General features: G+C 41.6%; 1 protein-coding gene and 1 pseudogene across 1 annotated transcript; both read left to right on the plus strand.

Annotated features, from left to right (window-relative positions):
• Positions 1 to 6,900: 6,900 nt before the first annotated feature.
• Positions 6,901 to 18,977, plus strand: LOC106568083 (retinol dehydrogenase 12-like; annotated as a pseudogene).
• Positions 15,194 to 18,977, plus strand: mrm1 (mitochondrial rRNA methyltransferase 1 homolog (S. cerevisiae)). The gene is made up of 5 exons (XM_014138093.2): positions 15,194 to 16,423; positions 16,524 to 16,617; positions 18,219 to 18,339; positions 18,431 to 18,550; positions 18,682 to 18,977. The coding sequence occupies exons 1-5, from the start codon at positions 15,435 to 15,437 to the stop codon at positions 18,726 to 18,728; spliced, it is 1,371 nt and encodes a 456-aa protein (XP_013993568.2). The 5' UTR covers positions 15,194 to 15,434; the 3' UTR covers positions 18,729 to 18,977.
• Positions 18,978 to 23,832: the final 4,855 nt, after the last annotated feature.

Below are 23,832 nucleotides of genomic sequence, written 5' to 3' on the forward strand. Positions count from 1 at the left end.
AGATGTTCTCTTGATAAGTGTGTAAATTTCACAGTCCTGCTAAGCATTAAAAATGTAACGAGTACTTTTGGGTGTTAAGGAAAATGTATGGAGTAAAAAGTACATTCTTTAGGAATGTAGTGAAGTAAAAGTAAAAGTTGTCAAAAATGTAAATAGTAAAGATACCTCAAAAAACGACTTAAGTAGTATTTTAAAGTAATTCTGCCTAACCCTTGTGTGGTGTTCTGGTCTGTGTGACCCATTTTCAATGTTTACTAAAAGAAAAATAATACAATGAATTATTTTTTTCAACCTGAGACTCATTGGCCTTGGCTCATTTTCAGTGAAGAACATGTAAAATAACCAATTTTCATTGAGTACACACTGTGCACCCCCCTACATATTTTACATATGTGGGGTTACAGTAGGGTCCACTGGACCCGAGGGTAATAAAAGTGTGGGGAAGTGTGTGTGTAGGTGAAAACAAGTACAAATGAAACAAAAAGGTTTGGGCATGCTGTTTCAACATGCAGTGAGGGAAAAAAGTATTTGATCCCCTGCTGATTTTGTATGTTTGCCCACTGACAAAGAAATGATCAGTCTATAATTTTAATGGTAGGTTTATTTGAACAGTGCGAGACAGAATAACAACAAATAAATCCAGAAAAACGCATGTCAAAAATGTTACAAATTGATTTGCATTTTAATGATGGAACAACAAATAAACAGCTTTCCATGTGTGGCTCCTTACTACAATCAGTATGGCAAAAATATTCTCTGCTCAGAGGGCCTTAGAAATCATTTTTGCAGAGAGAAGCTAGTGTGGAAGGAATGTCTTCTACTTTGGAAGATGAAGAATCTTCCAAATATTAGGATCAATTCGAAGTCTGACAGTGAGTTGGAAGAAGAGGATGAGATTGACCCTCAGTCAGCTCCAGGACCAGCCCATCAGCAACCAGCTCATCAGCAGCCTGCAGGAGGAGAAATATGGATGTAAAAAAAAATTGTGAAATTGAATGCTCTTCTTGCCCAAGGAATGAGCCACCCCACACGCCATCCCCGTCTAACCTGGTTGTATCCAATGTGATAAGGATACAACCAGGTTAGACACGGATGGCGGTTACTCATGTGCAGGACGTAAAGTCTTCATTTGAACTGTTCATCCCAGACACCATCCCGAAAATCATTCTGGACTGCACAAATTTGGAGGGAACGCGTTTTTTGGAGAGAGATGGAAGGAGATGGACCAAACTCATTTACATGCATACTTTGGGGTTACACCTTGCTGGTGTTTTCAGATCCAATGGGGAATCCACAGAATCCTTGTGGGATGCAGAAACTGGCAGAGAACTTTTCCATGCAACAATGTCTCTGGTAAACTTCAACATTATTTCCAGGATTATCCGCTTTGATAACCGAGGCACCAGACCAGCTCGGTGGCATAGAGTCAAGCTAGCTGCAATCAGGTCAGTGTGGGACAAGTGGGTGAACCGCCTTCCCCTATTTTACAACCCTGGGCTCAACTTTACTGTTGATGAGCAACTTATGCCATTTAGGGGCTGCTGCCCCTTCAGGCAGTACATACCGTCTAAACCTGCAAAATATGGAATCGAGATCTGGGCTGCCTGTGATGCTGCTTCATCATATGCATGGAACTTGCAAGTGTAGATGTGGAAGCCAGATGGAGGAGACCCTGAGAAGAACCAAGGCATGCGGGTTGTCCTGGACATGACACAGGGACTCTGTGGCCACAACATCACATGCAAAAACTTTTTTACTTTGCACAAGCTGGGACAGGAGCTCCTCAAGAGGAAGCTGACGATGGTAGGAACGATACAAAAAACAAGCCAGAGCTCCCACCTCAGCTGTTGAATACATGGAACAAGCCTATTAATTCCTCTAAGTTTGTGTTCACGGCCGACACTTCCCTAGTGTTCTACGTGCCAAAGAAAGGAAAAAATGTGGTACTCATGATAACACTGCATAGGGATGTGAGAATCTGTGGGCAGGAACATCAAAAACCAGAAATCATAATGGATTACAATGCCACAAAAGGAGGGGTGGACAAGTTAGACAAGCTGGTGACTGGCTACAGCTGCAAAAGAAGAACCCTACCCTGGCCACTTGTGATACTCTTCAACATCTTGGACATCTCGGTGTACAACGTGTTTGTTATCTGTATGGCGTGGAACCCAGATTAGAACAGGTGGAAGCTACAGAGGAGATGACTCTTTCTCAAGGAGCTGGGCAAGGCATTGGTTAGACCTCAAATCCAGAGGAGGCAAGTTATCCCAAGGACCCCAGCTTCTGCAGCCATCGCGAGGAGTGTTGTGTTTGTGACTATTCATTAATGTGACGACTTGTATTATCAAATCAATTCTCTGTGTAATTATTACGTGATTAAACTAATCATGTGACTTTAATTAACTAGGAAGTCGGGGCACCACGAAAAAACGTTGTTTATAGAGTGCCAATTTCAGATATTTTCATATCTTATCGATTAGTCATTCTCATTAATGTATTATTACCTCATCAGTCTCATATCTGAATGTCGCAAACCCTTGGATATCTGCACGAACCCTAGCATAAATTATGAATCAGTGATATACAAATTGGCTTAAATATTTATTTACTAACTAACTAATCAAATCACAGAAATACATGAAAACACACACAATTAGTTCATGCATGGGGTATTACATAATACAAAGAAAAAGTCCCTAGCGGATAAAACTGATATGACGGCTTGGTATACAAAGGAAAGGTGGTGTGGACCGCTCAAGAGCGGGAAACTCATAGCAGATAACTACACTCATAGAAGTTGCTAATAGCTTACATGAACGACCGCTCATTTGAAATGAAATTGCTATTTACAAATTTACGAGTATATGTCTTGTTGTCTCTCTCTCTGGTCGCCGGTCCATCTGCTGGAGAGTCAATCGACAGAAAGTCTCTGGTTGTGTTCATTATGGATACGTCAGGCGTACCCATGGTTGTCGCATAGAATAGATATTTCGGCGGTTGTCTGTATTCTTGTCCCAGGCTTCGTACATTTCCGGTTGCAGACTGGTAGTTCGACGGCCTAGGATTTCTTAATTCTGTAGTGAATCGATAGTCTCAGAGTTTAACCATTTCCAGCTGTGTAGCCAATGCTCCATGTTGTACGGTCTTGTCCTTTGGTAGAGCTGTAGTGCCAACAATTTCAACATGTAGCGTTAGCTGCATGTTTTCTAGTCTAATGATCTATAGAATTGTAGCCATTCCAACGTGGGGACTCCATCCCGGTGTTCTCTGACTTAATGTACATTTTGTAGGAAGTGGTTTTATACTATGTGGAAAAAGGGGCGATTCCATGACACCTGATGTAATGTCTGGCCTCACGGGGGCATGACCACTGACTAGTTAAAACTTTAAATCTTAACAAGGATCTCGTTCAGAAAGCCAACATCACATTACATCTTCTCACAAATAGTTTCATATTTACTCATTCATTTTATCCAATATCTAGATGTAAATCTGATAATTGAAAAGTGTACACAAACAGAGATACAGTAATGTGGGTTTCCTGTCCTTCATGAGATCACCAAATGAAACACACTCGTGACTGTACCTTAAGTGTCCATGGACCACTCCCACATTCTCAAAAATAGAAATATTGTTTAATTATTCAAACTTTTGATGCCCAAGGGTCTCTCTGTGTTCCACAGTTCACATTCCTATCTCGAACACTACAGAGCATAGAGGCAGCATATTTTATGATTGACCATAAAACAGCCGACTTCCCGCTCTCCCCCTCTATGAGAGAGAGCACACTGTAGAGCGGACCCACTCTTACCTGATCCTTCAGATCGTCACAGGAGAGTTATGACAGAAGGAAGGATTCCGCCCGACCCACAGAACCAACAACTCCAATACCAGAAGTTAGTGTGAGGGATGTTGTTGCCTGTGTGTTTGTCTGATTCTTTTACCTTGGCCTGCTGTGGCTATATATGTGAGTGAGTGAGATGTTAGTAATATTCCTGAACTAAATTATTTCATCATTCTAGATTGCAGCCGGTAGCAACAAGAAGAAGCGCTGCGATGTATGTGGACCCAAGAAGGACAGAAAGACACAGTACCATCAAGTGCAATAAATACATTTGCCACACACACAGAGTAAAATTGTTTCCCATATGTGGTGTGTAGACCGGCCTTAATTTGTGTTCAATGGGGCTCATTTATCATTTTCATAAAATACTGTGTGTAAAATTAGTCCTTCCAATTTGTTCAATACAAAGCAATAAACATCAATGGTGGAGAGAAAACCTTGTTTCATTTATATTTGTTCAAGATAAACATGATTTATTCCACCCATGTCTTGATTATAATTTTACATTTACATTTACATTTTAGTCATTTAGCAGACGCTCTTATCCAGAGCGACTTACAGTAGTGAATGCATACATTTCATTAAAAAAAAAAATCCGTACTTCCGTATTTTATTTAAAAAAAATATTATTTAAAAAAATGTATAGCACTTTTGTTGATAAATGTGATCCAGCAGAGGTAAATGGCAAATATCAACCATGTATGCTGTCTGTATTGCTTGTAATTGATATGTCAACATCTAACTATTAAGTGTTTTAAAATAAATTGTTATATCTGTATTGTTTTAAAAACCCAATAATTTTGTGGGTCCATCAGACCCGTGAACATTGGGTGAATAACAAAAACATAAACACCACACAAGGGTACTTTACACCACTGCCAATTAGTGGAAATAATATCAGAATTGTGCTGCCTGTCTAAACGCTGACATTAATGTGACTTGTGCATCTAAATCTGAGGCCATGTCTACGCTTGACAGTTCATGCAGCCTTTGTATTCTGATCATTGAGTTCTGATCACGGAATTCCGAACACGTCATGCGTCTACACCTACATTGAAATGTGTCTACCATGTCCATGTTGTGTCTGGATTCCCTTTTCCCGCGCTATATTGAAATGTCTGTATGCATTCTGCAAATGGTGGAACAGGCTAAATCTGATAATAACACAACAACTTGATAGCAGTAGCCAACTACTGTAGCTAACTAGCCAACTAACCTCTGACAAGCCAGCTAGCTAGCAAAGCTGAAGGGATTGCAAACAGGATAGCATAACTCTTGCCAAACAATAAATTGTTTTCCTAGTAATGCTGGCTAGCATTTATGAAGCCAGAAAACACTTTAATTAAAAAAGATGCCTCTCGCTCCCAAAACACCTTTTTCTGGAGACAGTGCTGATGTGCTGATGACATCGCCCACTGTATGCACTTTTGGTTGCCTGATTGCATCCAGACTGAGGAGAAATCCATACAGATCTGAATACAATCTGATCACAGTGCTACTTTTGTGCATCTAGACCATAGCCGTGGGAAGTAGGGGTGCTGAAGGTGCTGCAGCACCCCCTGAAAAATCATTAAAAAATCTATTCTAAATTAAAAAAATGTAGAAAAAATTATAATAACAAAAGTAGTGCACTGGGCCTTAACTAGTCTTGATTTCCTCGATCAAAGTTTGTACTGACAGATTACAGGGCTCTCTAACCCTGTTCCTGGAGCGCTTAGGGTTGGAATAAAAACCTACAGGATGGTAGATCTCCAGGAACAGGGTTGGAGAGCCCTGTTATAAATATGCATAACATGCAACCTCCAATTGCAACGTCTGCCTATGCCCACACGTATTATGTCAAGGAAATTGTATATTTTTATTCCCTCAAACACCAAGTTAGGCATGCCTAATTCCAAAATAGGCCATCATCACTGTCAATCTGAATGATAAATATTCACGTTTTACCAGTGAAACTGCATCTGCATGCCAATCATTTGATTGACCTCAATCAGTTTCATGGGAATAGCCTATATATTTTGATCTTCTTGAACTACTGTTTCGTGAGCAAATTAGTGCAGAGGATGTTAACAAATTAGTAGCCTTTCTTGTATTTTGTTTAAATCAAAGCATATATCCTGCCTGGTGGCTCTGATGAGTTTTGATGCATAAGATTTATTTTTGACTATTTAGCTTCAACTAACCATCATAAAATCTCATTAGAAATGAGGAGGTGTTTTTGGTGAAACAGTAACATTAGCCTATATGCATACTATGCTATACTAATTTGATTTTGTTATGTAAAATGCAAATTCATTGTTATGTGATCTTCGAGACATTGATTCAGCTTTGATCTTACTTTACTAAACGAGCACCGTTGTGAGAAGTGATAACCTTCTATTTGTAATAATAATAAAGGATGAGTAGTGTTATAGTAAATGATTGGAGTGACCTTCATGGTTCTGAAAGGACAGCGCTAAATAAACTTTGATTTGATCAGCTTGAACACATGGTTACAATACACCCTATTACAGAATAAAAGAAAACAGAGGGGTGAACTATCAATTTATATAATTTATTTGCATAGATTTAATCAATAAATCATTTGACCAAGTAGTGAACATAAATCATTAATACGTAGAATTGCAGGAAATTAGTTTTAAAACAGCCATAAAATAAAGCTTTTGGTGTAGTGTATTCATGCATCTAATTAAACTATCATCTAAATGCATTATTACCTTCATATTTTGATAGCAGAAGTCACATGTAAGTGTCAAGTGTAGACACAGCGTCAGTGGTCTAGACCTGTCTTTTTAATGCGACCAAGGTATTCTGAGCAGAAGTTGCACAAATGTAGATGCGGCCTCCTTTGAGTCAAGCACACTACGAAGCAATTGAATAGTAAATCCGGACAGGTTTGTTCAGAATATTGTACCTGCGGGGAACCAGTGGGACAGGTAGCCTAGGTCTCACAGGTAACAAAAAGCATGCTGTACAACTAACCACGTTATATTCACGGGTTGCACTTCTACGAGGTGAGATAGAGATGTGTCACACGACCGTGCAAAACCATCATGCTACCTTTATTAGTTGCAGCTGGTGTAGTTGCATTGTACATTCTCTATGTTGAAACTATTTTCAAAAGCTCCAAATGTAAAGCAAATGCAGCGATGGCAGGGAAGACTGTAATAATAACAGGTAAGTTAGAAAATATTTTGTCCTTTAAAAATGTTTGACTGCTTTGAAGGCCTTTATTCCCAGAGACTGAACCGAATGTCAGTCTTGCCATGACATTGTCATTGTGAGAGCTCAATATCTAATCATCAGTGGCGATTTTATGCTTATTTATTTATTTTTATTTCACCTTTATTTAACCAGGTAGGCTAGTTGAGAACAAGTTCTCATTTGCAACTGCGACCTGGCCAAGATAAAGCATAGCAGTTAGACACATACAACACAGAGTTACACATGGAATGAACAAAACATACAGTCAATAATACAGTACAAAAAAAGAAAACAAAAAGTCTATATACAGTGAGTGCAAATTAGGTAAAATAAGGGAATTAAGGCAATAAATAGGCCATGGAGGCAAAGTAATTACAATATGTCAGTTAAACACTGGAATGGTAGATGTGCAAAAGATGGATGTGCAAGTAGAGACACTGGGGTGCAAAAGGAGCAGAATAAATAAATAAATACAGTATGGGGATGAGGTAGATAGATGGGCTGTATACAGATGGGCTATGAACAGGTGCAGTGATCTGTGAGCTGCTCTGACAGCTGGTGCTTAAAGCTAGTGAGGGAGATGGGAATCTCCAGCTTCAGAGATTTTTGCAGTTCATTCCAGTCATTGGCAGCAGAGAACTGGAAGGAAAGGCGACCAAAGGAGGAATTGGCTTTGGGGGTGACCAGTGAGATATACCTGTTGGAGCGCGTGCTACGATTGGGTGCTGCTATGGTGACCAGCGAGCTGAGATAAGGCGGGGCTTAACCTAGCAGAGACTTGTAGATAACCTGTAGCCAGTGGGTTTGGCGACGAGTATGAAGTGAGGGCCAGCCAACGAGAGCGTATAGGTCGCAATGGTGGGTAGTGTATGGATGTAAATCTTGGTGGGGCAAACCCCACCAGGCCTAATCCCCGACCTCACTAATGCTCTTGTAGCAGAATGGAAGCAAGTCCCCGCAGAAATGTTCCAACATCTAGTGGAAAACCTTCCCTGAAGAGTGGAGGCTGTTATTAAAGCAAAGCGGGGACCAACTCCATATTAATGCCCATGATTTTGGAATGAGATGAGCAGGTGTCCTCCTACTTTTGTCCATGTAGTGTATCATTAAGTCCAAAAATGAATGTAGCAACTGCTGATTGCCCCTTTAATCAAATAACCCATTAACATTTTTAAATTGCGCCAGGTAGCCTACCTGTTAAGAGCGTTTGATTCAGCAACCAAAAGGCTGCTGAATCAAATCCCTGAGACAACTATAAGTAAAAAATCATTGTGCCCTTGAGCAAGGCACTTAACCCTAATTGCCCCTGTAAGTCCCTCTGGATAAGAGCGTCTGCTAAATGTAAAAATGTGGTGTCATCTTTGTTGAGGTGTCATACAGCCTTTAGTAGGCGATGCTACTGTACCTCAGGGCTTGAATCAAGTTTCAATCAGGTTTGCACTTATGGAACTGTCCATGTCTTGTTCATTCTATAGGTGTGAACACTGGCATTGGAAAAGCCACCGCTATGGAGCTTGCCAGGAGGGTTGCAAGAGTAATCCTGGCATGCCACATCCAAAAGAAAGCTGAACTTGCTATAAGTGATATAAAAAGGGTGTGAGAATCTGATGAAAATCAATTATTCCAAATTTGTTTTCGAATATTCATTAGTGAGATGTACCATTAGAAAAAAATGGTATGCCTGTAAATATAGGCCTAGCAAATGTTATTTGTATTTCAGAAGACGGTCAACACTGATGTGGTGTACATACAGTTAGACCTGGGGAGCCTCCAGGCAGTGCATTCTTTCACTGAGACCTTCTTGAAGACAGAGGCTCGACGCGATCTGCTCATTAACAGTGGTCATATTGTAATAAAAAGAAGACATGAGTGGACTGTATTGCACCATCTCTGATTACTCTTCAGGTCTGGTGGCGGATGGGCACACTGCTGATGGCTTTGCTATTGAGTTTGGGGTCAACCACCTCAGCCACTTCCTGCTGATCTGTCTTTTGCTGGACCACCTGAAGGAGTGCACTGAGGGCCATGTAGTCACACTGGGCTCCATGACATATTGCTGGGGAAACATTGACTTTGATGCCCTTGTCACTAATGAACACCTGGGCACCGGGAGGTACAGCTGGCAGTTCTTCCACTCTTACTGCTAAAGCAAACTGTGCAATGTTCTCTTGAACCACGAGCTGGCCAAGAGGCTGAAGGGGACCAATGTCACTTGCTACGGTGTTCACCCAGGTTGGTAATTTCCTTCAAAATGATTAAATGGTATGTCTGTCACAATGAACAACAATGAGTCCCTCCCATACTACCTCGCCTCACCTCTAAATTAGAAATGTAGTAACTAGAAAACTCACTCTCAAGGCTGGTTTCCATTAGAGGTTCCACGGGTCTCCTTTGAGTTAGGGAAGACTGCTTTCAGTTACTATGCCCCTCAGTCCTGGAATGGCCTATAGGTCACTCTAAGACTTGATTATTTGGTCCCAAAAGGTGAATTTAATAAAAAATGTAACCAATGGAAACTGCACTTCTTTTTATTGATTGTACATATTAGTTTCTACTGCCCTTCTGAATGTAACATAATTTATTTGAAATGTTGTAACTGTAATTTTGTAGTGATAATGCTTGAATTGTTGCTCACATTGTTTGAACTGTTGTTCTCAGGGCACCTTTGGAAATGAGACCCTGGTCTCAATAGGTTCCCCTGGTTAAATTAAAGTTCATAAATACACTCTACAAGTCATGGGTTACAGGCTAAGGGTGTGCATTTTCCTGTGTTGGGTAGTTATCAGTTCAACTGTGTTCTTTCCATTAACTCACATCTCTATTATGTTTGGCCCCTGTAGGAGTAGTGAAAACGGAGCTACCCCGAAACTGCAGCTTGTGGCAGAAATTCATCATCAAGCCAATAGCCAGACTGTTGTTCCTGGATCCAGAATCCAGTGCCCAGACTACACTCCACTGTCCCTGCCCCTGAGCGGACGTTACTTCTTCTGCTGTGCGCCGCAGAACATGGTTGCCAAAGACAAAAACTACGCTGTCGCTAAGAAGTTATGGGAAGTTAATGAAAGTGGCCTGTTTTAAGGTGGCTGAGTGGCCTGTTTTAAGGTGGCTGAGTGGCCTGTTTTAAGGTGAAGGAGACCCTTTTACACACTGCTACAAGATTCAACCACTCACTTATGGACAATTAATTTTAGCAGTTTGCCCTTCACAGAAAATGTAATACATAACATTGTATTGTTCATTTTCCTTATTTTTGTCCCCCCAGACACAGTATAAAAGGAAAGGAAAGACATTAAGTTGTGTATAAAAAAACTAAACCAAAATGTATTGCCTTTTTTTTAATTCTGTTGTATTATGGTGCCATTTCATATTTCAATTATGATTTGAGGCGTTTGGTATTGTTCAGCCAGTGCTGAGAAAGACATTAACAATAGTTGATGGTTTACAGATCTGGGGGAAAATGCACCTGGTATGACTCAATTGATTAATGTGATTAATGTGACAAGAAGAAACTGCTCATACTGCACCATTGATGTTGGTGACATTGATATCCACCTGTTTGTGGTGTGTCTTGTATTGACGATTATGAGTAAGTGTACCTAGGACAGGTCAAAGATTTATGTAGCTCTAGTAGAAATGGTTTGGTATATTATAATAAATATGATACAGGTGATTGATTTCCCTAGGCCTTACCTTATTGTCATCACTGTAATTTCAAATAGAATAGGGCTCTATCGGATATAACACAGTGACTAATTCCAGCATGTTACCTACCGCACTAGCAGTGTTGGAAGCTACTCTGAAAATATATAGTTTGCCAAGCTACCAATTATTTCACAATGGAAGAAGTTAAGCTACACTAAAGCTACCCTTAAGAAATATATATTTTACTTAACTAAAGTTTCTTAGAATTATTTTTCAATACTTTGTGAAAATACATCTGAAATGTCGTAGACTGCAAATTACAAGAACAGATCGCTGTAGTCAGATGTTAACAGAATGTGTAATTTAGTCTACTGAACACAAAGTGAGAATTAGGGAGATCTGATGCTGAAAAAGAAAGGACATTCTTGCCTATTTCACCTATTTTATTTCAGCAAAAGTAGTAGTGTGTAGTTCCAGTAGCTATATATGTGTCACGTCCTGACCAGTATAAGGGTTATTTGTTATTGTAGTTTGGTCAGGATGTGGCAGAGGGTATTTTGTTCATGTGGTTCGGGGTGGTGATTTATTTAGTAGGGTGTTGGTTTAGTTAGTTCCGGGTTTTTGGGGTTATGTTCTATGTTTGTATTTCTATGTGGTCTCTAGTCTTTTGTATTTCTATGTCTAGTTTATTGGGGTTGGACTCTCAATTGGAGGCAGGTGTTTTCTAGTTGCCTCTGATTGAGAGTCCTATATATGGGTATGTGTTTGGTTTAGTGTTTGTGGGAGATTGTTCTTGGATTGCTGTGTTGCCTTCAAGACTGTTATTTTGTCGGTCATCATTTTGTTATTTTTGTATACTTGTTTGTTTTTTTTCCTTCTTTTCCCGTCAATAAAGAAGATGAGTATACATGTCCCTGCTGCGTTTTGGTCCTCTCCTTACGACAACCGTGACACTATGCCACTACATGGCAAAAAAAGTAATTAACAACTGAAATCACTACTAATATTTGAATTTAGTTAAACAAGTTACTGCAAAATGTAATTCAATTACTAGTTCAATCAAATTCAATCAAATGTAAAGCCCTTCTTACATCAGCTGATGTCACAAAGTGCTGTACAGAAACCCAGCCTAAAACCCCAAACAGCAAGCAATGCAGGTGTAGAAGCACGGTGGCTAGGAAAAACTCCCTAGAAAGGCCAGAACCTAGGAAGAAACAAAGAGAGGAACCAGGCTATGAGGGGTGGCCAGTCCTCTTCTGGCTGTGCCAGGTGGAGATTATAACAGAACATGGCCAAGATGTTCAAATGTTCATAGATGACCAGCAGGGTCAAATAATAATAATCACAGTGGTTGTAAGGGTGCAACAGGTCAGCACCTCAGGAGTAAATGTCAGTTGGCTTTTCATAGCCGATCATTTAGAGTATCTCTACTGCTCCTGCTGTCTCTAGAGAGTTTAAAATGGCAGGTCTGGGACAGGTAGCACATCCGGTGAACAGGTCAGGGTTCCATAGCCGCAGGCAGAACAATTGAAACTGGAGCAGCAACACAACCAGGTGGACTGGGGACAGCAAGGAGACATCAGGCCAGGTAGTCCTGAGGCAAGGTCCTAGGGCTCAGGTCCTCCGAGAGAGAAAGAAAGAAAATTAGAGAGAGCTAGTTGAATTACATGTAGTTCACTTCTCTCCGACAATGCACACTAGTGAATGTAATGTGCATTTGCATGTAGTGTAATTAGACTGCATACTCGAACATATTAGCTACCTTGTATACAGTGCATTTGGAAAGTATTCAGAACCCTTGACTTTTTCCACATTTTGTGACTTTATAGCCTTATTCTAAAATGGATTCAATATTGTTTTTCCTCATCAATTTACACACAGTACCCCATAATGGCAAAGCGAAAACAGGTTTTTAGAAATGTTAGCAAATTTATTACAAATAAAAAACATACTGTTTACCTAATGATTCAGACCCTTTGCTATGAGACTCGAAATTGAGCTCATATGCATCCCTTTTCCATTTATCATCCTTGAGATGTTTCTACATCTTAATTGGAGTCCACCTGTGGTTAAATCAATTGATTGGACATGATTTGGAAAGGTACACACCTGTCTATATAAGATCCGTAAGGTCTGTCTATATAAGGACTTGTCCGTGGAGCTCCGAGTCAGGATTGTGTAGAGGCACAGATCTGGAGAAGGGTACCAAAACATTTCTGCAGCATTGAAGGTCCCCAAGAACACAGTGGCCTCCATCATTCTTAAATGGAAGTAGTTTGGAACCACCAAAACTCTTACTAGAGATTGCCGCCCGGCCAAACTGAGAAATCGGGGGAGTAGGGCCTTGGTTAGGGAGGTGACCAAGACCCCGATGGTCACTCTGACAGAGCTCCAGAGTTTCTCTGTGGAGATGGGAGCACCTTCCAGAAGGACAACCATCTCTGCAGCACTCCACCAATCAAGCCGTTATGGTAGAATGGCCAGACGGAAGCCACTCCTCAGTAAATGGTCTGATTAAACCAAGATTGAACTCTTTGGCCTGAATGTCAAGTGTCGTGTCTGGAGGAAACCGGACTCCATCCCTACGGTGAAACATGGTGGTGGTGGCAGCATAATGCTGTGGGGATGTTTTTAAGCGGCAGGGACTAGGAGACTAATCAGGATCGAGGGAAAGATGAAACGGAGCAAAGTACAGAGAGATCCTTGATCAAAACCTGCTCCAGAGCACTCAGGACCTCAGACTGGGGCGAAGGTTCACCTTCCAACATGACAACGACCCTAAGCACACAGCCAAGACAACGCAGGAGTGGCTTCAGGACAAGTCTCTGAATGTCCTTAAGTGGCCCAGCCAGAGCCCGGACTTGAACCTGATCGAACATCTCTGGAAAGACCTGAAAATAGCTGTGCAGCGACACTCCCCATCCAACCTGGCAGAGCTTGATAGGATCTGCAGTAAATAATGGGAGAAACTCCCCAAATACAGGTGTGCCAAATTTGTTTACATCCCTGTTAGTGAGCATTTGTCCTTTGCCAAGATACGCCACACCTGTCAGGTGAATGGATTATCAAGAAGCTGATTAAATATGATCATTACACAGGTGCACCTTGTGCTGGGAACAATAAAATGCCACACTAAAATGTGGAGTTTAGTGACACAACACAATGCCACAGATGTCTCATGTTTTGAGGGAGCGGGCAGTTGGCATGCTGACTGCAGGAAAGTCCACCAGAGCTGTTGCCAGAGAATTTTGAATTTTTAGGCCTGTGGGAGTCCTAGAGCAGAGCAACCGACATGTTTGTGAGAGTCTCACCTTTCCACAGAAAAGTGTGTACCCCGAACTGTTTGGATGCTACTGACAGAAGTTGGCAGATTGGCTGTACCAATTACAGACGAGTCCCAAGACGCTTGTGGGAGGTCATAGAGCAAAACAGAGAACACCATTGTGTTCTTCTTTCCGTAGAGGGGTCATAAACTTTACAGGCAATTTTGTGAGAAGACTGATTTTCGGGATGTGTCATGGTCTTACAAAAATCGTTCTAGCTCTGTCACCTTTCACCATAGATGCGGAAGTGTGACATCGGAAGATTCTGGGGATTAAGACTCATCCAATGCAAAAAAAAACATATCTCTAGTTTAAATTGATGTATTTTTATGGGGATTTTTTGTATTATACTAATTAGATTTCCAGGGTGGGGCGAGGAAATCGACTCTCGGGGATTTTAAAACAGTCATCTCGGTTTTCATTTGAAGCATATTTTATACATCACTTGTTTGTTCCATTTGCGAAGACATTGGCAACTTTTTCTTTCTAATCAACTTTGTTCTGAAGTTATCAGTGGAAACAGAGAGACAGGTAAACTATGTGATTCAATGATCTTCTGTGTATAAAGTGACACGGGACGGCAAAAAAAAGCATCCAATGATGCACTTAACTGTTCTATGAGTGGTCTGGGGCAGCCATCAGACCTGCCTAGTTAAATACATTTTTTTATAAAAAAAAATATTAAATAAATAGCGTTTAAGTGCGAAGTTAATAACGATGGTTTGGTGAAACAGCTCTGAGATTTAATGATGCTCCTACGAAGGTTCTAATTATGAATTTTGCCTTAAGAAGCTTTTGGTAAACTGGGCCCTGAACTTTTGCCTAGTCTCGCGGGTGCTCTCATAACTTAAAAACTACTCAACAATGTGGTTGCACCTGCTGCAACAGCTAGGGCCTGCCTTTGTCTGTGTGAATGGGTGAGCTGGGATCTTGTTAGATATTTTCACTCTCAATCATTAGATTGAAAGGTAAAATAAGATTATTCTGTGAGGCACACTTACCCCAAAGTATAATAATACAACTGAAAAAAACAAAAATGTTAAAGTCTTATCTGTTTCGTGAGATAACGTGTGGACATGCAATATCATCGATGAACGTTAGAGGGTAGTGTTGATTATCGTACTAGGTATGTTCACCCTCTGAAGGATGAAGAAAATATATAGTTTACTTCCTGGAGGAGGCGGAGTCTTGAAATCACACTGGATAGCACCTGGAGTAGATGTTGAATGATATTGGTCTGGATTTTTAGAAAAGCATAAACTTAAACGAGTTAGCGTAATATGTAGTTTTAATTCAGGCATTATTATATGTTAAAGTTTTGTTTTTACGACGTGGTGTCCAGTCTGCATACGTTTTAACAAGTTGACTAGCTAGGTTAGCTAGCTTGCCATGCTTTCCGAAGGACATCTGCGTGACTGATGGTGGTAGGCGCTCGTTTATTTAAAGTTGACCATCCAGTCACAGTAGCTATAGAGCCATTTATGTATTTTCATCTTAAGAACATGGGGACTTGGAATTTGGCGTGTCAGTGTTCCAGGATGTTCGTCAACAGTAGACTGTTGAATTTGGTATCAGAGTCAGACATGAGAGTGGGTTGTCACTTTGCGTCCTACCATTGCGCTAGTGCTCTCCTCTGGCCTAAGGACAGCAGAGCCAAACCAGCAGAGAGGTGGCGACGCAGTGCTATAACCAGCCCTGGAATGCGACACAGGCCTGCTGTGTCTGAAGTAGGAAACTACAAAGCCGAAGGTCAGTCTGAAGACATAAAGGATGACCCAGAGACTCCAGCCTCCAGAAATGTCTGGAGGAGAGAGACTTCAGTATCCCAGGAGAGGAAGCCCAATGCAGACAGCAGAGTATCATCTGAGTTCCAGAGAGGTGCCCCAATCCAACGGGAGAGGAAAACAAATACAGACAGCAGAATGTCATCTGAGCTCCGGAGGCTCAGCCTGGATGACTTTCCAGAGGAGGACTCCAGAGAAAGACTGTCCAAAGAAGAACACAGGAATTATGAGACATTGTTTGGTGTGTCTCCCTGTCTCCTGGCTCTCACCCAGGGCAGAAGGAATGCACACAGGTTGTTTGTGAAGGAGGGTGAGGCCTCTCGTAGGGCCTCCGTACGACAGGTGTGTGAGGAGGCCCATAGACAGGGTGTGCCGATCCAGAGGGTTAGTAAGAATGACCTGAACAAGATGTGCTCAGGAGGGGTTCACCAGGGCTTATGCCTACAGGCCAGTTGTTTGGGTTTCCTCACAGATGACAAGACCTCCAAGCCCCCCAGGGACAGCAGTCACATCCCCCTCTGGCTAGTCCTAGATGGAGTGCAGGACCCAATGAACCTTGGTGCCATCCTGCGTTCTGCATATTTTCTTGGGGTGGACAGAGTTGCTAGCAGTCTTCGTAACAGGTAGCCAAACCTAATATTCAAGATCTAACTTTGTTTTGTAAGACTAAGAAATAATTTATCGAGTTTGTGGCTGTAATATGTGTTTTCTCTTTGCTTCTAGCTGTCCATTGACACCAGTTGTGAGTAAGGCCAGCTCGGGTGTAATGGAGGTCATGAGAGTGTATGGCTATGACAGCCTCACAGATATGCTCAAGGTACTGTACCTGTCCTAATGCATTTTAGCCTGGCCATGCACTGGTCAGCATACTTTCAGAATATCACTATTTGGCTTGAGTATTTTCTGAATGTGTTTTTACTTTTGTCTTTACTGTTAGCTCTTTTGACCTATAGGTAACTGCCAAAACAAAGGAAACACTTGAGTAAATGAGGGATGAAAAGTACAGTGGCTTCAGAAAGTATTCACACCCCTTGATTTTTCCACATTTTGTTGTCACAGCCTGAATTTAAAATGGATTTAATTTAGCATGTTTTATGTCACTGGCCTACACACAATACCCCATAATGTCAAAGTGGAATTATGTTATTTAACCCCTTTTGTTCTGGCAAGTCTAAATTAGTTCAGAAGTAAGAATGTTCTTAACAAATCACATATGTTGCGTGGAAGGTCCCTGAGTTGGGCAGTTTGGATGGTGTATCAATACACCCAGTCCCTACAAATATACAGGTGTCCTTCCTAACTCAGTTGCTGGAGAGGAAGGAAACCACTCAGAGACTTCACAATGGTGACTTTAAAACAGAGTTTAATGGCTGTGATAGGAGAACTTTGTACTTACTCCACAAGTTACTCCATTATACTAACCTAATTGACTGAGTGAAAAGAAGGAAGCCTGTACAGAATATGCCTCCTGTTTGCAACAAGGCAGTAAAGTAATACTGCTAAAACTGTGAATGTGGCTGAGTTACAGTTTTTACTTAAATATGCTTAAAAATCTATGGCAAGACTTGAAAATGGTTGTCTATCAATGATCAACAACCAATTTGACAGAGCTTGAATAATTTTATAAGAATCATGGACAAATATTGTACAATCCATGGGTCCAAAGCTCTTAGACTTACCCAGAAAGACTTGCAGCTGTAAGCGCTGCCAAAGGTGATTCTAACATGTATTGACTCAAGGGTGTGAATACTTATGTAAATGAGATCTCTGTATTTAATTTAATACATTTTTAAAAACATGTTTTCACTTTGTCATTATGGGGTATTGTGTGTAGATGGGTGAGGAAAAAACAAAAATGTAACCCATTTTGAATTCAGGCTGTACACAACAAAATGTGGAATAAGTCAAGGGGTATGAATACTTTCTGAAGGCACTATATATTGAAAGCAGATGTGATTCCTAAGTTAAACAATTAACAGGGTCATGTATAAAAATGTCCAGTTGCCCATTATTTTGGCTACTGTGGCTCGAAGAGATCTGTGACTTTGAAAGAGGGGTCTCAATGGAGCATAGGGGGGTTTAAAGGGTGTGTGTGTCACCAGAACTCAACCCAATTGAACATTTATGGGAGATTCTGGCGCGGTGCCGAGGAAAACACTTTCTATCAACAAAACACCAGATTATAATTTCTCGTGGTTGAATGGTGTTGCATCCCTCCAATAGAGTTTCAGACGCTTGTAGAATCTATGTCAAGGCCCATTGATACTGTTCTGGAGGCTATTGGTGGCCTAACGCTCTATTGAGACACTATGTTGGTGTTTCCTTTATTTTAGAAGTTACCTGTAAACATCAACTGTTAGGGGGTTGTTGCTGTTTGATAGTCCTCACTAGCTGATGACCAGGGTCTGTTCTGTGCAGGTGAAATTGGCACAAGGCTGGCAGGTTATTGGCACAGTGGGAGCTGAAGCAGAGAACGCCCATGTTCCTGTCATGAAATGTTCCAAATTCCAGATGACCAAACCTACGCTTCTGCTGATGGGTAAGTTTTTCCTGTGCGTGTCCGTGGACCATGCGTGTGAGTTTTATTTGCTTTCGCTTTCCTAACTCCACCCTGGTGTGTCCTCATTCAGGTGGTGAAGGGGAAGGTTTGTCCCGGGAGCTGCGTCTGCAGTGTGAGGTCATGCTCACCATCATACCCCGCAGAGATCTGCACCCTGGGGTCGAGTCCCTCAATGTCTCTGTGGCTACAGGTAAAGTCCACCACTAGACTATCTGCATTCATTGTCTCTGAAAAAGAAAAGAGATGGAATACTTTATCTATGCTCTCATTCAGTGTGATTTAACCATCCCCTTTCTTCCCCTCCTCCCTTCTGTTCTCCAGGCATCCTGCTGCACTCTCTGTTGTCGTCCCGTAGAGGTGGCCATTGATGCCCGACTAAACTACACAACTCAATGTGTTTACTTTGGAAGCCCTCGCTGGGCTTAATGACTGGATTTACTTCATCAATTGGCATTCAGGATGTCTGAGAGGCCTGGATGGCTGATTGATTGTGCTGAGGCAGCTGATGTGCCCTGGCTGTGCTGCTCTGCACTGCTTTGGACCGTCATGCTAGCTACTTTTCTGAATGTAAACATAGTATGAAGTAATGAAAATAAATAAAACCTTGTCTACTCAAAGTTATTGCATTCTTTGCAACTTTCTAATGTTAGCCGCTTGGGTTTTTAAGACTTTTGCACATGTGAATGTTGAATCCATAAAAATATAAATGTTTATGAGAATGTGGTGCCTGACGAAAGAGCTGCTGTTGTCAGAATGGGTCAGTGGCTTCGGTTCAGCTAAATTGATTGCAAATGCTGGTTTTGAATAGAAAGGGAGGGAGGGGAATGGCCACAGGCTCTGGGCTATTGCTTCTGGTCAGGGGCTGTTTAAAATTGATCATGGGAACAAGCGGCTGCTATTGATAGGCCACATTTGTCCTTTTATCACTGTCAGAATTTAACCACGGGGCTCATTTATAATTAATGTGCACACATGAATTTGTGTGTGTGTGTGTATAGTTTGAACATTATCACAAATCTTCAGGATTCATCAGAAGTTTAATTGTTAGGACTTGTTCTTTATTGAGCATATATTTAACAATTGCCTCAGACCATACATATGCTTATGAATTAGATTTAACAGATTTACATATCTGTTTTTGTTACAATCTGAACCTATCATTAAAAGGATTGCATGCTTCCATTGAAAACATGTTTTTGTGGGAATGTAATTATCTCTACAGTGTAAATACTCTCCTACAACTCAGAACAGTGCAGTGGTAGCTGATGAATCTTTCTATATAATTCATGAATAGCTTTATTATAACCAGACCTATTTGTTATTTCCCGGTGTGCCCCAGTGCTTGGCCATACAGTCATAGTTGAGGAGGGGCTGTGAATTGGCCTGAGGTACTTGGTTATTTATAAAAAAATATATATGAACGCAACATGTGAAGTGTTGGTTTCATGAGCTGAAATAAAAGATCCCAGAAACATTTCATATGTACAAAAAGCTTATTTCTCTCAAATTTGGTCACATCCCTGTTAGAGAGCATTTCTAGTTTACCAAGATAATCTATCCACCTGACAGATGTGGCATATCAAGAAGTTGATTAAACAGCATGATCATTACACTGGTGTTACTTGTGCTGTGGACAATAAAATCCCGCTCTAAAACGTGCAGTTTTGTTACAGCACAGTGCCACAGATGTCTCAAGTTTTGAGGGAGAGTTCAATTGGCATGCTGGCTGCAGGAATGTCCACCAGAGCTGTTGCCAGAGAATTTAATGTTCAGTTCTCTACCATAATCCGCCTCAAATGTTGTTTTAGAGAAATTGGAAGTACGTCCAACCAGCCTCACAACTGCAGACCACGTGTAACCATGCCAGCCCAGGACCTCCCCATCTGGCTTCTTCAGCTGTGGGATTGTTTGAGACCAGCCCTCTGGACAGCTGATGAAACAGGAGTATTTCTGTTTGTAATAAATACCTTTTGTGGGGAATAACATATTCTGATTGGCTGGGCCTGGCTCCCAAGAGGTTGGGCCTATGCCCTACCAGGCCTACCCATGGCTGCACCCCTGCCCAGTCGTGAAATCGCTAAATTAGGGTCTAATGAATTAATTTTAATTTACTGATTTCCTTATAAGAACTGTAACTCAGTACAATATGTGAAATTGTTGCATGTTGCGTTTATATTTTTGTTCAGTATAATTATGGAAAACAGGAGGCATTGTCTCTCTTAGCCCTACAGTTTTGATAAGCTCTGCACACTCGTCAACATGCACACAGTGAATTGGTGTTGATTGCTTTTGGCATGTTCAATAGTTATCGATCAAGTGGAAGCAGAGTCCTCTAGCTGACTGCTCGCCGGGAGCTGACACTATTCTTAGGGTAAGTCAAATGTCTAAGAGACATCTGGAGGTGGATTTCACAGGGCTATTGCTCTACTAGTGTTTGCTGCTAGAGCATTGAAATAGTATAAAGTGGTAGCTAATCCACATGCAAATGAAAGTAAACTGTTAACATAACATTTTGTTTGGGTGTAAAGGGAAATGTCATTGGCTGCTGCTATTCCCTCTACTGTGAGTTCTATACTTTCTGTTTCCGGGAAGGCGAGAATAGCTTCCCATGCCATTCCATCTCCCGACTAAGTTTTATGGGGTTTTTTGGCGCTGATCGTAACTTTTTTTGTATGTAATGTTTCTGCTATCGTTTCCTATGACCGGAAATAGCTTTTGAACATCAGAACAGCGATAACCAACCTCGATTTGGATGAAGAGTTCTACTTCAATGACCTGGCCGCGCAGGACATACTGCTCTCCCGGGACCAGGCCCAAATCCCAGACACTTGAAAACCTCACAAAATGTAGTTATATGCATAAACTGTCCTGAAATGTTTTGAATGGGAAGCATGTGGACGCCTTTAATTAAACCTTCCACAAGCTTCGGTCCGGCGGGTGTCTGAAGACAAACTCAGCTAGGCGAACCGAACGACTGTGCTCGCATACTCCCTGAAAAGACTCCCTTTACTTAGATTTGTCTGTATTAGGTAGTTGTTGTGGAATTGTTAGATTAATTGTTAGCTATTACAGCACTGTCGGAACTAGAAGTACAAGCACTTCCCTACACTCACATTAACATCTGCTAATCATGTGTATGTGACCAATACAATTTGATTTCATTTGATTTTGAAGACCTTTGCTTGAAAAATGAGAAAATAGCAAACAAAGGGAAACCCATCCACGAGCTGCCCGATGACACAAGCCTATCAGAAGAGCTAAGTGCCTTCTATGCTCACTTCGAGGCAAGCAACACTGAACCATGCGTGAGAGCACCAGCTGTTCAGGATGACTGTGTGATCACGCTCTCTGTAGCCGATGTGAGTAAGGCCTTTAAACAGGTTAACATTCACAAGGCCGCAGGGCCAGGTCAATTACCAGGACAAGTACTCAAAGCATACGCTGACCAGCTGGCAAGTGTCTTCACTGACATTTTCAACCTCTCCCTGACCCAGTCTAGCTACATATTTAAAGCAGACCACCATAGTCCCTGTGCCCATGAACGCAGCGGTAATCTTTCTAAATGACTATCGCCTTTAGCACTCAGATCTGTAGCCATGATAATCGTTGAAAGGCTGGTCATGGCTCACATCAACAACATCATCCCAGACACCATTGACACACACCAACTCGCATACTGCCCCAACAGATCCACAGATGACGTAATCTCTATTGCATTCGACACTGCCTTTTCCACTTGGAAAGAAGGAACACCTACTTGAGAATGCTGTTCATTGACTACAGCTCACTGTTCAACACCATAATGCCCTCAAAGCTCATCACCAAGCTAAGGTCCCTGGGACTGAACACCTCCCTCTGCAACTGGATCCTGGATTTCCTGACAGGCCGTGTCCAGGTGGTGAGGGTAGGCAACAACACCATCGCAATGCTAACCCTCAACATGGGGGCTCCTCAGGGGTGCGTACTTAGTCCTATTCTGTACTACCTGTTCACCCATGACTGCACAGGACACCATCATTAGGCATGGGCCGTTAGAATCTCAAAAAGTTCACCCGCTGCAACATCGAGAGCATCTTGACTGGCTGCATCACAACTTGGTATGGCAACTGCTTGGCATCTGACCGCAAGGCGCTACAGAGGGTAGTGCATACGGCACAGTGCATCACTGGGGCCAAACACCCTGCCATCCAGGACCTCTATACCAGGCGGTGTCAGAGGAAGGCACAAAAATTGGTCAAAGACTCAAACCACCCAAGCCACTGTCTGTTCTCTCTGCTACTGCACGGCAAGTGGTACCAATGCACCAAGTCTGGAACCAACAGGACCATGAACAGCTTCTACCCCCAAGCCATAAGAATTCTTAACAAGACCGCTAGATAGTTAATTAACTGGATACCCAGACTACCTACATTCACCCTTTTTCTCACTAACTCTCTTGTACTGACTCTTTGCACACATACTGGACTCTACCCACATACTCACACATACTGGACTCTACCCACATACTCACACATACTGGACTCTACCCACATACTCACACATACTGGACTCTACCCACATACTCACATACTTACACACACACACACACACACACACACACACACACACACACACACACACACACACACACACACACACACACACACACACACACACACACACACACACACACACACACACACTTACCACATACACTGCTGCTAGTCACTTTACCCCTACCTATATGTACAGTACATAGGTTTCCCAATTACCTCGTACCCCTGTACATCGACTCGGTACTGGCACTCCCTGTATATAGCCATGTTATTTTCTACTCCCCGTATATAGCCATGTTATTTTCTACTCCCTGTATATAGCCATGTTATTTTCTACTCCCCGTATATAGCCATGTTATTTTCTACTCCCTGTATATAGCCATGTTATTTTCTACTCCCTATATATAGCCAAGTTATTTTCTACTCCCTGTATATAGCCATGTTATTTTCTACTCCCTATATATAGCCATGTTATTTTTACTCATTATTTTCTCTTTATTCACTGTGTCACTATTTCTATTTCTGCATTGGTGGAAAAACACCCTTCAGTAAGCATTTCACTGTTAGTCTACACCCGTTGTCTACGAAGCATGTGATAAATACAATATGATATGATACATGGCCTTTGTGTTTTAGTTGGATGTTGATAAGGTGTTCTGAGCATAGTATGAGCTTAACATCTGGCGCAGATGCTGTATGTGTTATATTGTATAGCACACATATGATCAGGTCATTATAACAAAGACACTAATACTGTAAGGAGATCATTCGAAAGTGTTTGAACTGTCTTATATCTTAGCATGCTTTGTGCCTGTCTGCGGTCCTGTTCTGAAATGAGATGTGCATTGTCTAGGTGGGTTGCTCTGAACACTCGGGGAGCGGTCACCTGCTGTTTTTGTCTGAGCTTGCATTCTGATGCAGAGGCACCAAGCAGCTC

This window comes from Salmo salar, chromosome ssa13, assembly GCF_905237065.1.
Source record: "Salmo salar chromosome ssa13, Ssal_v3.1, whole genome shotgun sequence".
Classification (NCBI taxonomy): Eukaryota; Metazoa; Chordata; class Actinopteri; order Salmoniformes; family Salmonidae; genus Salmo; species Salmo salar.

Bases quoted from the DNA above. Each gene is read 5' to 3' on its own strand.
- mrm1 (XM_014138093.2), top strand. From the start codon at position 15,435: ATGGTGGTAGGCGCTCGTTTATTTAAAGTTGACCATCCAGTCACAGTA. The intron at 16,618-18,218 runs GTACTGTACCTG...TGTTCTGTGCAG, and splicing joins GCCTCACAGATATGCTCAAG to GTGAAATTGGCACAAGGCTG. The intron at 18,340-18,430 runs GTAAGTTTTTCC...GTCCTCATTCAG, and splicing joins ACCTACGCTTCTGCTGATGG to GTGGTGAAGGGGAAGGTTTG.